Raw genomic sequence first — 17,835 nt, 5'->3', positions numbered from 1 at the left:
TGGCTGTCAGGATAGGGCGATAACTCATTTTCAGACAGAGTCCAAGGCAGCTGAGGAGAGCGGCGGCATACTGCAGCAAAATAGACGGAGAAATTCAAACACGTACTGAATGAGAGAGAGAGAGAGAGAGAGAGAGAGAGAGAGAGAGAGAGAGAAAGAGAGAGACTAACAACCCTCGTCAGCGAAAGCCAGAAATCTATCACTAATCCTAACACTTATCCTCAACAAACACAATTTTAAAAAGGTTTTTTTTTCCAAGCCGACAAAAACATCTGTGAAAAAAGTTCTTTATGAATATCCAGTACAAACAGGCAATAACGAAGGAGAATTGATTCGCAACATCTTCAATGTAATCTGTAAAAGTAAAAATGTGTCTATGGCTTTCCTTGATGCTTTCTTGTCAATGCGCACATGGCTCAGGGAACAACCGAATAGGGCTGGTAGGGCAGCATCTTTTGCCGCTCGTTAATTGCGTAAATCCACGCGGGTTTGACAAAGTTCAGGTTGCCGTTCTCCATCAGGGCCTGTGTGTGAAAGCCAGAGGAAAAGTTACGAGTGTTACCGAATAAAAACCCTTACAAGGCCTATAAATGGTTGAAAAGTCAAAACAACCCACACCGAAAATAATCAAAACGCTTTTATCCTGAGCATGCTGAATGCTCACCGGGAAGGCCGAGATCTGTTCTTCAGTGCCTTTTTGTAATTATGCATTCCAAAGTCATAGTAAGTGCCTTGTACTTTAATAAAAAATAAATTAGAGGCCTTTGTGTCGATGATATGTGCCTCAGCATATTGGAAAGCTGTTTTCTTTAATCCTCTGTAGCCCCTTCGACACACTTTTCATGTTTGGTCTTTGTATACTGGATAAGCAATCCTTTCAAAACTAAACTGTGCCCGGACTGTGCGAGTGGAAGATAAAAAGCACATTAATGTTTGACAGTTTTAAACTGGCGTGACACCTTCTTAATCTGCATTTTAATGATAGGACATTTAGGGCAGTGTGACTGAAGGGTAATACGTTTATAAACATTGATAAACGTTTGGGGTGGCGTCTGCACTGCTGAACTGTTCTGATTGTATTCCCTCTTGCTATAGATCATATTTATACACCATATTTGTAAAACTTTACAGCTGCTTGCCATATGCTACTTGAAAGTAGAACTCAAGCATTTCAAGTACGGTGACTCAATCTTGCAAGACGGGCTCATCTCCTTTCCAGTTTCATTAAAAAAAAAAAAAAACACTCAGTTTTCAATGCAATTAATCTAATTCTACACTTTTTATTTACTCACTGGAGAGACCAGGTTGCAAAAAGTGCTACTTCAAGAAATGATCATTTGAGCACGTTCCGTTTTAACAGTTCATCAAATGTGGAGTGGATGCTGGCCTCTCCATTGCTTCTATGGCACCGCTGTATGAATTTAGCCGTCTTATTATTTTTGGGCCCTTAAAAATGACGTGTAGTGCATCTACATTCATTTTTCTTAAGAATCGTGGGAATTGCAAGCCACGGCGGGAACATAGGCAACGATGGGCACAAATACTTGGCACTGAAGGTTGTGGGTAGCGTTTTGTGAAAAAGCAGCTTGAGGGAGAGAAAATGAAATGCCCCGGAAAAGAAAGAGAACAGAAGTGAACTCACGTCTTCAAAGGAGTCATGCCAGCCTTCACTGGTCAAAACAAACTGCACCTTGTCCGTCATGTAGTCCTCAATCTCTCTGAAGAAGAAACAGCAGTGCAAAGCAACATATTGCAATCACAAAGACACATAAAAAAAAAAAAAAAAAAGAAAGTCCATTTTTATTTCAACAACAAAACGACAGTCTCACCCGTTAAAAGCGACGATGTATCGTAACAACAGTCGCCTCTCGTTGTTGGGGAATTTACCGTACAGGAAAAAGTGCTTTCCACTGAGGAAGTCTGGAAGGCAAATGCAGGAGTGCACAACGTTCAAAAGGTGTAATTATGGGTTGTTCTGTTGAAACTTGAGAATAAAGGTAAAAAAAAGAGACACCCACCCGGTAGCTCGGGAATAGGATGATCCACTTCAGCTTCAACATCCGTGTTTTCATCTGTGGAGCCTCCGTACGGATCCTCGTCCTTCACTGCGGCTCTTCCCCCCGATGCTGCCGTCTTCTGTTTGTGATGCTTCTCCACCCTTTTGACGGTACAACCCAATCAATGCTGCATGTGGTCAAACCGCAACTCGAAAGCAGCCGACAAGTATCGACCAACACTGAACGAGTGGTGACATACTAATGGGCTGCAGCAGGTGCAAAGCTGTCAAGTTACATCTTCACCACACTGGGAACGACAAAGTTTGCCTTGACGAAGCATTTTGAGATCAAAGTTTACATGTGGCGAATAAAGTTGGAAATGTTCCTCGGCCTTATTTTTCCTGAAAGTGGTTTTACTTATCACTTTTTGAGACGTATTGAAACTATACATCGGAGGTGGTAATAATCATGCAATCACATAACTCAGTGTCCCTAATGAGCGATGTTGACCTCATTTGTATTGAGATATGAGAACACAGTGAGATAATGAAACTTTGAATGTTCCATTAATATATTAATAATCAGCTCAAAGAATTCAATGCATCCATCTTCCCCCAGCGCCTGTGGTGGGACCGCAACAATAAAGAAATGCAAACTCTTCAACTCTGTCCTCGCTTGAGCTCATGGTCAAAAATACTATGAGGGTTTATTCAATACAAATCCTTGCAAACCAAACTGCAGATTGTTCAATTTGTATCGGCATCTCTTTTAAAGACTGTTGTGGATGAAGGCTATTCACGCAGGAGCTTTGCAAAACATGTTTTCTATGTCTCATCTCATGTGGACCTTGAAGGCACAAATAGGCTTGTTTTTTTCCCTTTTAAATAAATGTCCAACCAGAGAGCACAGCCCAGTGTTTCTACTGTTCTGTGCTGCAAATAAAAGTGCATTTAGAGTTTTGTAACTGCTGATATCAGAAAACATGACTGAGCAGAACAATGGGTAAATGCAAAAAGAGGACAACTGCTGCTTCTATAAACAAAGCGGTGAAATGAAAGACCATAAAATATCCTGCAGGGCTGTGGGGAAAGTTTGTAAAGGTGAGTCGAGTGAAAAATCTCACCTGGCATCAGTTTAGCTGAAGTTGTAATGAAATTATAAATCGAACAGTAAACTCGGCGGCTTAAGAATGAAATAATGGGACAGGGGAGTTCAAACTAATCAACATCAATATCTCAAACGGCGTCCCCGAGGTTATTTGTGCTGCTTACCTCTGAAGCTCGTCCTCCGTGTCTCCTGCGGAGTCCTCATCTCCTGTGAAATGAAGCATTTACATGTCAAATCTATTCCCACGAAACATAAACAAAACCAAACAAAACACTTTTTGTGAAAATTGCAATGCATTAAAAAAATGCGACAATAAAGTTGATGATAAATGGGTTTTTTTTAACTTCCCATTCTGCACTCTGTCCTTAGTTTAAAACTAATTAACCATGAAAAATGGGAGTTACACTATCTGCGGGAAATGGTTCAATCTTTCTTTCTTGCGTATTCTGCGGAATGCAATGACAAAAGTCATAAGCGCAGAGGAAAAATGTTGGACGCACCCACTTTTTCTTTAAAAACTTGCATTTTTATTGTTCGACAGTTGTAACCCTGATGGCAACACTGGCCATTAGCATACAATCTAGTGTCGTTGAAAGGGGAGCGGAGAGGACGACCTCGCCACTTTACTTCTGGCTCTGCATTAACATAGAAATGAGAATCATGCACAAGTCCCTCCACAGTGATCACGCCCTGCCTCACTTCTTGCCTCCGTCTCCTCCAGCTGCAGCTCCAGTATGCATGTTCCTGGTCGTTCCGCGGAGGTGTTGTCAACTCATCCGTTTCTAAGTGCTTCATAGAGGATGGTTCTTTTTGTTTAATCCGCGGGCTCTCGCATCACGCCCTCCAAATTCATTCACTCCTCTTCAGCGCCGAGTGCTCGGTCTCAAGCCGCTTGTGACTCGTGGGAAGAGATTCATTGTGTTGGTTCATTCAATTCCTCTCTACCTCTTTGGCCTCTGCAATACAGTTCCGTGGATACAGCCTTGCTTCGTTCTCAAGAGGAACAGGGCTCCCGCAAATGTATTTTCTGCTGTGATTAGCGGATGCTCAATACTCAATCACAAGCGCCGCAGACCTTTTGGTTTTCCGTTTGTCTTTATCGTGAATAAAAAATGGGGCATTTCTGTCTTGCTCTCCCTCACTGCAGTGCATCATTGATGGCCTGATCCATTTCAGTGATTACAGAAAGAAAGAGCGAGTGAAACTGAGAGAAGAGAAATATTTGCGTTTAAGAGGTTGTTTTAACGTAAAGTTTTGAGAGATTATTTTAATGATAAAGAAAAAACATGATTTCAGTGTGATTGGCTCTTTGAGACTGTACTGAGGTCCAATGAGGCTTTTAGCCTAAAGTGCAGGAGCCGTTATCTTTGTTACATGGCTTTTCTTAATGTCTCATCCTCAAACTGCCAAGGTGCACTTCCTTGTTTTGGATAATAAGAGTCGATGAATTGATGATTTGAGAGGAGGGATAGTTTTTTGGGGGGGGATTGAACTCAACAAATACATTTTGAAAACAACTGCGAAGGTCAGGAAAGGTTAAGCTGACTGAAGTCATTCAAACTTTTTTTTAACACTTTAGCACAAGATGCATCTTAAAACACAAGCAGGAAGACTTCAGCTTCTTAATAGTCACTGGAAATGAAGCAAATCCTTCATACCAAACCAGCAAACATGCAAATGAGTGCCTGACTGTACCCGGCACACTGTGCTTCACTTCTTCCACATTGTGGTATGTTACAGCCTTATTTCAAAATGGATTCAACTCATTGTTTTCCTAAGATTTCTGCACGCAGTACTCTACAATGGCAATGTGAGAAAAGGTGTTTTCTTTAATATCTGTGCTACTGCGAGCTGGTAGACTTCCTAGGAGGGTCAAGGTATCCTAAATAAAACAGACAATTCACAAATTATTTTTCCAAACAACTAGATATTTCTTTGTTTAAATAACTAGTATAATCACTCAAGTAGAAATTTTCAGAAAACTTTCAATTTCTTCACCACTGCCCATTTCCTGCCTGATCATTTCACCGTTCATGTCTTTGTGTCGGGTCCATGCCACAATTAGTCAATTGAAAAACTTGTTTGATACTTTGTGATGCTCTCAACATGAGGCTTATTTACACAACAATATTGTGGGTTTTTTTTTTCTTGCCAGTAAGAAAGAGAATGTTCTTATATTTTGGGCTTTCGAGTGAAAGTTTGTGAAGGTTCACCTGGTTCATCCACATCAGTGGAGCCGCCATACTCATCGTCTTCCTCCATCTTCACCGGAGTGCTTTTGGGGGTGACTCGTCTCTGCTGCTTCTGTGGACTCTGCAGTAAACGGCCCGGTCAGAGTGCTCTCGGTGGCAGGCTGATTTTTCACGAGATTATTCCGATAGGCTCACTTAGAAAACAAATGTACCTCTGTGCTCATTTCGTCCTCGCTCTGCTCGTCCACGTCCATTTCGCTCTCCGAACTCGACTCGGCTCCATCCATCAAATACCTGCGTGAAAACAAAAGTGGAGTGAGCACCATGTGTCAGGATGACAAAAAGGCGGAGGAAGAAGGAACGCGTGCGCAATACATCTTGCTCCCAATCAGTTTTACTTGCGCAGCAATTCAAGGTTTGTCGAGCTGCTGTCATGTAAGAGTGGAACAAAAGCGGGGTTCAGGGAGGTTTTCCACTTTTCACCAAGCGAATCAATCCAACGGATGTTTAAAAGATTGTTGAGGGTATAAATTGAGGTGTGCAAGAAGGGAGCCGATCAAAACTCCTGCTGGGGAAGAAAAAAAACGTTTGGACTCTGCGATGAAACAGGCCTCACCACAACTTACCCCATGCTCTTTTTGTTTGCTAATCAGTGCCTGTTGGAATCTGGAGAAAAAGCTTTTCAAAATCCTGGTTTTCTGTTTCACCATATAGATAGTCACACTCCAATTTCAGAAACAAAGCCAGTGTTGTGGAAATGCTGATTTTGAAAAGTATCAGTGAAAAGTTCATCGTTCTGTCGGCTATTTCAACACTCAAAGCATCAACTTTTTCAAAAGTCATAAAAATAGCATTGTTATAAAAGAGGAAAAACACACGATTTATGCAATATTGGAATAATTTCAGGTGTCAGTGTTTTCTATTTGCCTAATTTAAAATTTTCTCACTGCTGATGTGAGACAACTTTCATCAAACTTTACTGCCTTGAATTTAAATTCCGTCCTCCCTCGTGTTTGGGAGGAGAGGGTGGCTGTTTTTGTTTAGTTTGGTTGGAAATCACTTCATTCTCTTTGTGTGAAAAATGTTATACAACTAAATATTGACTGAATTAAACGTATCCGTGTCTTTTGGTGGGGGGAAAAGCAAGAAACAAATCTATAAACCAGGCTGAAACTCACACCCATTTGGCATTTAACAGTGAAATAAACTGAAGAAATGAAATACAAAATAGAAAAATCATGGTGAGGCTGTTAGAAAGGAGATCATCACCAGTAATGATCTCTGCAAAGGTTAAGAGGGAGTGGGGAGACGTAAAGAGGCTCAATGTGCCATTAAATTCCAGATAACACTTATAATGACATCAGACATGGATGAAAAATGCAGAAATACTGCTAAAGACGATGCAGAAAATTAATCTTGATGTCCCCTGACACGCAAACACTCGTGTTTCCAGGCTTTTTGCAGACTTTAGTCCTCATGATACGAGTGTGTACAACAAGTCCACACAGACATACGAGGAGGCTGTGACATTTCCGAAAGCCACATGTTTTCAGCTTGAAATGTCACTATCATGGCGTCATTGTTTCTACACACACTGCAGAGACATATTACTGACTGGTGGCTGCTTGTTTCAGAAGGGGCTCATGTAGAAACTACTGCATACGACAATAAGAGCGAGCGCTACAAGAGAAGAATAAGCTAGTTTGTTAATTTAATGCTGTATTTCGATTAGGTTCAGGGGCAAACTTCCAACTGGATTTGAATCCCACTGCATGATGGAGCCTCGCCAACTTTTCCCCAATGTGTCGGGAAGGGCAAAAAGAAAAGCTCGAAACAAGGAGAATCTTCTCACTTTTATTTGGGAGTGAAAAAAAAAAGTTTTCAGCTTAATTATGATCAATTCAAATATTTCATCGTGATGTACAGGCCATAATGTTGAAAATTGTGTCAATATTCAGATATATGTGGCTTGACTTATAAAAATCCATAAAAAGGCATCCACTTGTCTACTTTGCAGAATAATGAAACACATTACAAGGACCTGGTGCTTCGGACCGTCACATCTTTAGTTTGGTCTTTTTGGAGCTCCTCGTTTTATTCCGCAATGAGGCATCAAATTAACTACATATGAAATGTTGTGCTTTTTACATTGCTCATTTTTTTGCATATTCATCCAAATAAAACATGCTTGTGATTAAAGAAAAAAACCTGGCACTACTTAGATTTGCCAACATTTTTTACAAAGATAAACATTTTAGTTCCCATAAAATTAGAACACATGTGCAAACAAGGACATTTGGATGTGCATCTAACAGCACAAGTTTGTTCAAGAGGTTCATTACATACAGTTCTATAATAACTTGGTGTCTTTAGCCTGTTCCTCACAGATCTCATCGCTCACTCCAACTATCTTTCCCCCCCGCAGCGCGTCACACCTGCCAACATTCAAAACATCTGCAGTGGAGAATATAAATAAGTGTTCTTCAAACTAAACCATTAAATATGTAAAAAAGGAGCTTCACAGCTGAAGATTTAAACAATTCTATTTTGCTTGGTGTGACTCAATTCTAGCAAACATGTTACAGCAAGAGGTGAATAATCCCATCAAAAACCCAGTCTTTTGCTATACTGAATTACTATTGCAACAACACATCATCAGTAGGTTAAAACTAACCTGTCTAATCCCAGCTCACGTTCCCTATTAGTAGGTGAACAATCCAACACTTGGTGAATTCTGCTTCACAATGATAGGAGGAGCCGACATCGAAGGATCAACTGAAGATTGATAAAAACCCACAAGTTAAAACGGAGAAAATGTGAGAGGTGAAGAAAAGCCGTTTGGCCTTGGTCGAAAAGACTTGATTAATTTGGAATGAGTGCAACTCAAATGATTCTGCTCATCTCTGTGTTACTACAAATGTGGCACCAATTAAACTGGAAATAATCCGGCTTTCAATGGTATAAAAGGTTCTTGCCAAGAATTACTTTTGCAACAAAGATATTATTAACCGAACACACATTTCATTACTTTTTGTGCATAGTTCAGTATTGAAGAAACAATCACTGCAAATTATTAAAGTGCCGCGGATTAATTAGAGAGTGATGGCGTTTGTATGTTGTTTCACTCGGATTGTCTCCAGGGATGTTGCTGCTGATTTAATGACAAATGTGTTTACTTCGTTAGCTCTATTGTGGTGAGATACTGTGGAGTTCCTCGAGTGTTTTCAGCTCTCAGCTTTTCCCCGATCGTCTCCAATTGGGCAACTACCACCAAAGAAAAACACTTCTGGACTGCTTATCGGATGTCACCAACTCATTAATTAAATACAAAATATAGCTCATAGACAGGCGTCGTGAGCCGAATGGAGCCGTACGCTTATATCCCCAGACGTTTTAGCATTTGCGTGTGTGATGGGAGAGCCAGTTTGAGTGTGTGCATTTTGTTTGGGTGCTTGTCATCAAAGTAAGTGGTCCCTTTAATTACGCATAGCAGATGCAGCTTTTAAATAAAGGATACATCATCAAAGCTGCACACTCCACATGCTGCACAATAGTGCTGCTGTGGGCAGGGGGTGGATTATTCTGACGAGTTGGGTGGAGTGGTTTGGGGGGGGGGGGGGGGGGGGATCTTTGGGCCGATCAGGAAGTGGCAGAGAAAGGAAAGCGCAAGCATAAGGACAACGCTTTACGTTCAGAAAATCGTTGAGTAAAAATTTGAATTCCATGAAACATCGTCATTCATGCATTCATTCCCTCTCTTGTCGTCTCTTTGTATGACTCTCACACACACACACACACACACACACACACACACACACACACACACACCGTCAACACAAATCTCATCACATCATAACTCTGACCGCTCTCATTAAAGGCTATGAAGACCACCGCGGGCAGAAATTGATTTCCTGTCTTATCTATGAGATGTGTCCTGTGGGAGTTGAATGACAATAATCTCTCTGAAATGACAGTCAAAGCAAAGCTGCCAGTTAAATACAAAGCAGAACACATTTCTACCGACTTCAACTCGGAGCCGCAACACCTCTCATATACATCCATGAAGTGTGTGTCACATTTAAAAACGACATTTGACCAACCAAAAAAAAAAAATCGCACTGTAGGTGAGGCAGGAAAAAAAAAAATGTGTTTCAACTTTAACATGAACAGGAGCAATCAAGCAAAAAGGACCAAGACTTGCTTGCTGGCAGTGCATCTTTGCATGGACTTTACAACTTTATTGCATTTTAAATGCAGAATCATGCAGAGTATTGCAATAAAGATCTGATGTGCAATAATTCTAAGCATTTGAGTACGAGATGTTGTGATACATCTGCTCGGGGTTTTGTTCATTCAAATAACGGCGAGGTTTCTCTTGCCCCAAAGATGTGACAACTTGTGTGAATCAAGTATGATTCATCACTGTTTTTTGTGTACAGAAAGATCATCTAATATACTTCCGTCAGTGTATTGCAAAACACATATTGCGCATGTTGATATTGCGATAAACTAAAATTGTAATATTGTGTTCAGCGCCATTTCAAACTGAAGTGAGCAGTTTTAGTACTACAGTGTTAGAATCTGGCGAACAACCTAGTTCACAAATATGTAATTGAGAAATACAACAGAAACACATCAAAACTGACTATGACAAGAGTTAGAAAAAAATATATATTTTTATTTTTGAAGAATCTCATTTCAAACTGAAATGGTTGAGTACCGTGCTCCGATCGTTGCTGACAAGATTTAGCATCAGTCCTTCTCAAGACCAGAAGCCCCAGAACACAAGTCTCCACTCACAGCTTCCAACAGCTGCAAACCTTATCGAACCTTTAAAACGAAATTAGCACGGCTCAGAGAATTTTATAAATAATAGTGCTATATATAACTTTTATAATTAGAATTTATAATGGTAGACATTTTACAGCCTTGTACTTTTATATCCTTGTCCTTGGCACCATGGAGGTCAAAAGTCTGTTGTGTGATCTTCCAATCACCAAAAAGATTCACCGGCATGCCAACTGTCTTTCTTATCAGTTATTCAGTATCACACAGGTGATAAGGTATTACAAGTTGAAGTTACATTTGAAAAATGGGCAGAATCACCTGATCAGGACATTTTTGACAATCTTACAGTCACAGAAATCTTAATAAATACAGCATTGAATTATAATCATATTCACAGCAGGGTTTATTAGTTTCTTGAATCTAGAAGTTGGTCTGTGATAGCCCTGCATGTTTTCGAGGTGTCCCAGTTTCATCACTCCTGATTAGAAGAGTGGATTATTATCAAGCTTCCGTGACAAAATATTCACTGAACTTATGTGAGAGTAAGGCGACAAAGCAGGAATACAACACCTCCAAGGCCAGCCATGCCCACCCCTACTCTATACTTTTCCATAAGATTATATTTGAGTTATTGTCTGCCTCTCTCAGCATTTGATAAACAGGCTAATTGTCCCGACCTTCTCCCAATGTCAGCTGGAATACGCTGCGGTCATAACTATCGCTATAACCATAACCAAGAAAAAAGCAGGTAAAGGAGAGAATGGATGGAAGTTACCGGCAGTGCAAGCAGCAGTGCAAGGGGGATAATCCATCCAGATACACAAGACGACAAGGTAGGTTTTTCTTAAATCGGCCACAAATCTTGTACTAATTCAACTGCTTATAATCTTTCTTGGCATGTCTTTACTTTTCCCAATTCACAGCAATAAAGGAAGACACTGAATCTCTTTGACATGCCAAATCTTGAATATTGTCAAAGCGTTAGAGTTGTAGAGTCACGTAACATTGTGTAGGAGAGACTTATTGGAACATCACAGTTTTCACGATATATAACAACTGCATTATAACACAATCCATCACACTTTGACTGAGATAATCTGTCTTTGCTGAAAACAGTAAAACTACTTGGAGGGAAAAAGGCATTCCCTATGAGTTTACACATTGTTCTTCGTGTGCTTGAGAGCATGTTTCCAATGCAGCTATGAACTAATCCTGGTTCAGCAAGTTGGTAGCCCTCAAGCTGGCGTGGTGAAAGAAGGACCAATTAAAAAGAGGCGCCATGTGGCTGAGAGCCGCAATCACGAGTCGCCTGATTACCTAACTGACCTACCCTGTTTTTTAATCATCAACACTAAATAGAATACAAGATCTCTATGATGCTCAAGATTCTATAAAACCCAATTATGGATTTATTATTTGATAAACTATTATATAGAATATAAAGCATACCTTCAAAGTCCACATACAAGCAGAAGAAACAGAGTTTGATTATGTTGAACCAAGATATAAACAAAAAAGCACTCCATCTTAAAATGAAGTTTGCAGAGTCGATATTTAGAGTATATAAAACTTCAAGCAATTTTCTCATAATCATAATGAAGTTTTAAAAAAGCTAAATATATCAGAATTATATTCTCTAAAGCCTTGGATAGCCCGGCCTGGTTAGAAACCGCCAGGCACAAGCATCATCAAAGAGATGTGCATGAAGGAATTCCTTAACTGATGAAGCAAACTACTAAAATTATTTTTGGACTTTCCATCGCTCCAAAGTACCACTCGGCTCTACATTATTCAGTACATAATGATTTCTGTGACGTGATGACAGAAAATCTTGATGCTGCGAAAGCTAGCCCCCGATAATGAGGCGGATAATTACGGCACTGTCGGTGCCGGGTGGGTTGAATTTGTGATCACAGCGGGGATCAGCTGTTCAAGGTTACAATGTTCTCTGTGAAAAGTGGGCAACTGCTGTGCGAGGTGTATTTTCAGAGCCTTCAATCAGTTCAAGTGCCTCACACAGATTGTCAGACCCGAAGGGACAGACGTGGCTTCAGCATTAATCAGATACACATGTGCAACAACACAAAAAAAGAAAAAAGGAAAAAAAAAAAAAAAAAAGGAGGGGGGGGGGGGGGTAAACCCGAGTAGCTTTTCAGCATACTGAAGCCAGTCCAGTTGTTCCTGCACAGGCTGGATATTTCACTCTAGTTTCACTAAAATCAAAATCAGCTCTGATTTTATGCATTTCCCCTTCACTTACCTTTTATATGGGAGCTTCTGTTTCCTCTTATGGCAGTCCAACACCCACTCCTTGCGTATGATGATGCCACCTGCTGATTTCACCTGGCTGTACTTGGGGGTGTTAGCGAAGGCACAGCTGGAGATTGGGAGCACCAAACAGATGCACACGCACATCACTAAAGAGCAGCTGACAGGTCTAAATAGTGTGCTTTGGCGGCACGAATCAAGATGCAATCCAACCAAACTGGATTAATGAGAGTACAACTGGGCCTATGAGGCCACACTAATCTGTTTTAATTATCAAAACATCATGGATGGATACAATGAAGAACAACAGAACATCACTCGAAAAATTGTAAAATATTTGCAATCAGAAATAAAAGGCTGCTCGGGAAAAATAAGGCCATTGTCATCAATAAGTAATGTGATCATTAGTATAGTGATGGTGCCACTGGTGCACCGACACAGTCAGAAACTCTAAAGTAAGTCCGTTTCCAAGCACGAGAGCGTTCACAAGAAACAGCTTATATGATCTACAGGAAAATGACAACACCCATATAGACTAACACAGTTACTCTTCAAAGTCAGGTTTATTTCCTATAGCTTGCAATAAGGTAAAGCAAGATAAACTTACATGAGGTGTGTGGCGTCGGGTGTCCAGTCGGGTCGATACTTGCCCCCCATGTCCAGGGCTTTCTCCCTCAGCTCCCCCCGGAAGGGGTTCTGGAAGCCGCTGAGGACAAACACCACCCCCTCCATGATGCGATTTAACGGAACCTGCTGCTCACTTTGAGATTTGGCCTTTTGCTTGGGTTTGGGTTCAGGTTTGGACCGACTCTCCCGCTTCTTCTCGGCAGCTTTCTGTGCTGGTGAAGCTGTGAGGAGAATTGAAGAACTTCAAACATTTTCAGGGACAAACGATCATCTGCATGGCAAACACTGACGCACAAGTTTTCTACCTTTGGCAGCGCTGGGACTGGGCGTGCCGACGGGGCTCGGCTTGTTTTTGGGGGTTGTGGCTTTGCCCTCCGGTGAGCCAATGGGGCTAATTTTCTTTGATGCTGGAGGGCCGGGGGCAGACTGCCGCTCTTTGCTGAACTCAAATTTCCTTTTTGCTGGTGGCTAAAAGACAAAAGATAAAAAGTGTTTTTTTGGGGGAACAGCAAAATAACGGATTCAAGATTACTTGAATGCTGAAGGCAGAGATATTAGGATGATGAGTGAGCAGAAAAAGGTCTGCAAATTGATTCCCCCCCCTTTTATACAACAAAAATTCACCCGACGCCACAGCGGTGTCATTGCATTGTAGGCTTGAATTGTTTTTACATCTTTACTGCTACAGGGTCGCCCACATTCAACATCAAGATTAACCTGATGGAGGACCTCAACGTTTCAGTCAAACAGTTGATTTTCTTCAAATAGATATTCTTCCTAAACAAAGATTGCTTTTCCTTTCACTTGAAGTCCCTCTTGAGGTTCTCCTACCCCGAATAAAGAAAATAATGAAGCGTTCTCTCAGGAAACGCCTGTCTACTAGCTGTGCTGTGGTGCAGAAAATGGCGGGGATGTCTAGTACCTGTGGCGAGGCAGAGTTGGAAGATGAAGCTTGGCCTGATGAGCTTCCACCTGCTTGCAGGGCGGCCGCGGCGTAACTCAACTTCTCAGTCTGAGGGGATGCTACAGAGGGACAAATGCAAAGAGCAGATGAAGAAAAGAAAACTTTTCTCACAAAGCAGCCTTATTAATGAAACATTTAAACCACATATTTGCTCTCATCTCCACTTTAATTATAAGCTGGCAAGTGCTCTGCTGGCTTTTTACTGATGGACGCAGTCCCACCTTTATGATCACAAAGGCCTATGAGAATTTCCAAGGTCTTCAGCAGGTGGAGAATAAAAATAAGCACATTTACCTTTGAGTGAAGGGCTCGACTTTGTGTCCCTGCTGAAGAAGAGGCTGCCAGGTTGAAGACTGGATCCGGACGAAGGAGACTCATCCTTCACCCTGAACTGTCCGAGCTTCGTCAGTTTCTGACGGATTAAAAAAAAAAAAAAAGGAAAAAAAAGTTCAACTAGCATCAAGCTTTACCCAGTATCGAACATGCCTTGTTGCATGACTTGAAACTGCTAACCAAAGAAGTATCGTCCTTATGTCAGTCTAATGCGGACAAATGTTGGCTTATTTTTTAATGATTAATTAATTTCATCTCTTCTCTCTCATAGTTCATCCTTTTAAGACTAATTACTCAGGCCACCAAAAGTTATTTTGATTTTATTTCAAATGTGCAAAGTGTAAGTGCACCTCCCCATCAATTTTCAACATCATTGTGCTTTTCACAGTGCAGAGAGCCTCATGATACACAGACATGCTGGTAAATCTTATTGAAAACACAGTCTGACAAGGATGTGTCAAAAACTAAATTTTTACACTGAGATCCACAGAATTCTCCATTTAAAAAGAAATCAAAGATGTGCTCACACCGGCCAGGGTTACATGGTTAATGGAGCAATTGCTATGTTGATGCAGCACTTTTGATTATAGTGAATCTAAATACACGCACACATTTAATAAGCAGCTCTCAAAGAGATTTTCAAGGTGAATGCAGTAGATCAAGGCTTCTAAAGAATCACAGCATGTTAGTGGTATCAGAAGACCCTAATCATCACAGCAGATATACTCCATTTATGTTGGCATGTGCAGCTGAGGAAGCAATTTGTCTTTTTTGGGGGCATTTAACACAGTGTGGGTGAGTTCTCAGCTGGCGAAAACTTCCAAGACGATATTTAGTTCAGCTCAAAGAGAAAGTTAGGACATTGAGCTTACAGCAGTGTGCACTACACACTGATTTGTGTCAAAGCACACAATTTAAACCTGTTAACTGCTCTTTAGTGATATGTGTGTTTTACACTACTTACAGGAGACGAGGCTGGAGGAGGGTCATTTTTGTCGGGTGGTGAATGAAACTTAACAAAGGCGAGTCCGTACGCTATGTTCTGAAAAGTGCAAAATCAAAGGTTAAAAATATGTTATCATAAAGAAACATACATTCCATTAAACTAACCTGAACAGATCTTGAAAGTTGATTGTAACACCGACATAATTACCAAAGTGTTTATTCCCAGAAGCACCCGAACAGTTATCATGAAAGTGTGTTTCATCCAGCACTGTATGCCAGGCCCTATTACACTGCTGTAAAGTAGCAGTATCTTAATAATAAACAAAGTACAGACAGATTTTGTAAATATATTCAAAATAAAAATTACATGACTTTGTCCATTCAGGAAAAAAAACCTGAACTGTTTGTGGATGATAAGTGGTCAGGTCAATACCTTGCTATATGGCTGGCTGCAGACAATTTTCACTCTGTCCCACTTCTCCTGAGCCGGGCTTTTCTGCAGCTGGCTGGGCCCAAAGAAACGCACCCGGTTCATGTTGGTGCCATTGCGGCTCTCCGTGGGAGACATGAAGGAAGATGTGACCAAAAGAACCTAGGAAAATTTAATAAAGAAAAACAAAAGTGAATTATTTGGGGAATGTTAATTATTTTCCTATTATTATATTATGGGGGTGGTAATTTGGTGCAGGGGAAATACCTCATAGTCCTGGTCTCGGGCTGCAGAAGAAGAATTTCCCACCAACACCTCGATGAAAGCCGACCCTTCATTTCCAATATCAATGCTGTGCACCTGCTCCTCCTTCTCAAACTGACAACACAGTAAAACAGCATTGGTTGTTAAAAGAGCTTGAACACAATGTAATTTCGAAATATTATAAAGGGTATGCAATTATGGTTATGTGAAGTGTGAAAACCAAATCTGTCTGATGCTTGTACTATGGAAACAAACTATAATATAAAAAGTGCAGGTTGAATTTAAAGGACAAATAAACCAATGTCTCACCCTTGGATGTTTGTACCATGACGTGTAAAATATTTGTCAATTTTTCTGCATTAGTTCACAAAATCACGATGAACAATTATTCTACACTTAATAAAGCATTTTGGCTGAGGAAAGTTTTTTGTCAAAACAATGTTGAAACAGGTTCCTAAACAGCCAAACTCCTACCAACAAATGGGCAGTGCGAAGATTCTCAAATGCTTACAAAGATTACATTTTAAGAACACACAACACATTCTGTGAAAACTGGACAACAGAGAATCGATATACATTCAAAGTACAGATAGTAATATATATAATGTAATGTCGAACAACCATTTCAAACCCATCTGACCCATTGCAAATGCTGTTATCTCCCAACTAAGGTTTATCCAGCTTCTACAATACAGTACATTACAGATTAACCAATTCATCCCATGTACCCCTTTACTCTACTACTAAACGTCACCCAGCTGACTTTAGGCGAAGACAGGGCACAGCATGGCCAGAACAGTCGAACACAGGGCAAAAACAAATAGAATCAAACACACTGAAACGCATCCATGCAGAGAGAACACGCAAACTACACGGAAAGGCGAGGGCGACCTCAGACCCACCTTACAGATAAATATGTAAAGATCGAATCATCCAATCTAAGCTATCGAAAAGCCACATCAGCAATGACGAACACCACCTTGTTTACAATGGTGTGAGTCAGAGCAAACACGAACCTGCAGGATGACGGATGTCTGCTTCTCTCCGGCTCTGGCTGCTTTCCACTTTCTGTAGGTGTCAGAGCTCAGCAGGTTCTCTGCCTTATGAGTCTGGTTTGTGAATAAAGGATTGTCGTAAGAGACAGCACAATTTGGAAAGTCTTTTTTTTTTTTTTAAACAAACCTCTTCCAATCACTCACCGAGTCTTCAGTGCTACAAGACACGACGTGCTTCAGTTTGATCTCTGGCATGTTGTTGTTGATATCCGCGTGGCTAATTAGAAATTAATTAGTCCTGATTTCGTTTGTTAAACCCACCTCAGGTTACCTTGTCTTGCTAACAAAGTATAAAACACATTCAGTGTTTACCTAAGAGCGCCACAGACCCCAGATGAAACTACAGACAGCTGTCTAACGTGATAGCATGCTAGCAAACAAAAGGCAAAGTCAAGTTTTCCAGTCAATACTGATTATTTTAGCTCACATCGAAACAACCGCGAATGAATCCTTCCCATGGAAATAGACGTAACGCGCATCTGTTACTTTGTCGCTACGCTAAACACAAGAAACTGTATGTTATTGTTAATAATTTTAAGCTAAACTTGCGCACGAGAGCACTCATTTTCCCACCAAAAGCCCGTACGTGCAGTGACGATCAGCCACTTCCGGTTGACTTCCTTTTTATCCAATGAGAGCGTCGGCTGTCTTCTTCTACTGTTGTGAAAAAAAGCATCGGTGAAGTTATACCGCCACCACCTTCGTATGAAAAGAAGAACGTGGTCTAATCAAAAGTCATTCTTTACCGCATTTGTAAATCATAATTTTTTTTTTTTATTGTTTAAATGTCCCATTCTGTACGTACGTATGTGATTTGTTTTTTGTTTGTCTGACTCATTTGAAGTCTTTTTGAGGGACATTACTG

At 40.7% G+C, this 17,835-nt stretch overlaps 1 protein-coding gene across 1 annotated transcript; it reads right to left on the bottom strand.

Moving 5' to 3' along the window:
• Positions 1 to 273: 273 nt before the first annotated feature.
• Positions 274 to 17,535, bottom strand: xrcc1 (X-ray repair complementing defective repair in Chinese hamster cells 1). The gene is made up of 18 exons (XM_080500691.1): positions 17,283 to 17,535; positions 17,115 to 17,187; positions 16,932 to 17,024; positions 15,919 to 16,029; positions 15,655 to 15,813; positions 15,241 to 15,318; positions 14,238 to 14,355; positions 13,902 to 14,002; positions 13,285 to 13,447; positions 12,960 to 13,200; positions 12,345 to 12,461; positions 5,509 to 5,590; positions 5,318 to 5,417; positions 3,269 to 3,311; positions 2,019 to 2,158; positions 1,830 to 1,920; positions 1,643 to 1,718; positions 274 to 524 (listed from the first exon to the last, which is right to left on the bottom strand). The coding sequence occupies exons 2-18, from the start codon at positions 17,163 to 17,165 to the stop codon at positions 417 to 419; spliced, it is 1,872 nt and encodes a 623-aa protein (XP_080356817.1). The 5' UTR covers positions 17,166 to 17,187; positions 17,283 to 17,535; the 3' UTR covers positions 274 to 416.
• Between the last annotated feature and the right edge of the window lie 300 nt (positions 17,536 to 17,835).

This window comes from Blennius ocellaris (genome assembly GCF_963422515.1).
Source record: "Blennius ocellaris genome assembly, chromosome: 8".
Lineage (NCBI taxonomy): Eukaryota > Metazoa > Chordata > Actinopteri > Blenniiformes > Blenniidae > Blennius > Blennius ocellaris.
The sequence above is the reverse complement of the archived record's forward strand: the minus strand, read 5'-3'. Positions and strand labels throughout refer to the sequence as shown.

Excerpts from the sequence above, each read along its gene's own strand:
- xrcc1 (XM_080500691.1), bottom strand. The coding sequence starts at position 17,165 with ATGCCAGAGATCAAACTGAAGCACGTCGTGTCTTGTAGCACTGAAGAC. Across the intron at positions 14,356-15,240 it reads CTCCTCCAGCCTCGTCTCCT|AAACTGACGAAGCTCGGACA; the intron begins GTAAGTAGTGTA and ends TTAATCCGTCAG. Across the intron at positions 14,003-14,237 it reads GTCGAGCCCTTCACTCAAAG|CATCCCCTCAGACTGAGAAG; the intron begins GTAAATGTGCTT and ends GTCCCTCTGTAG.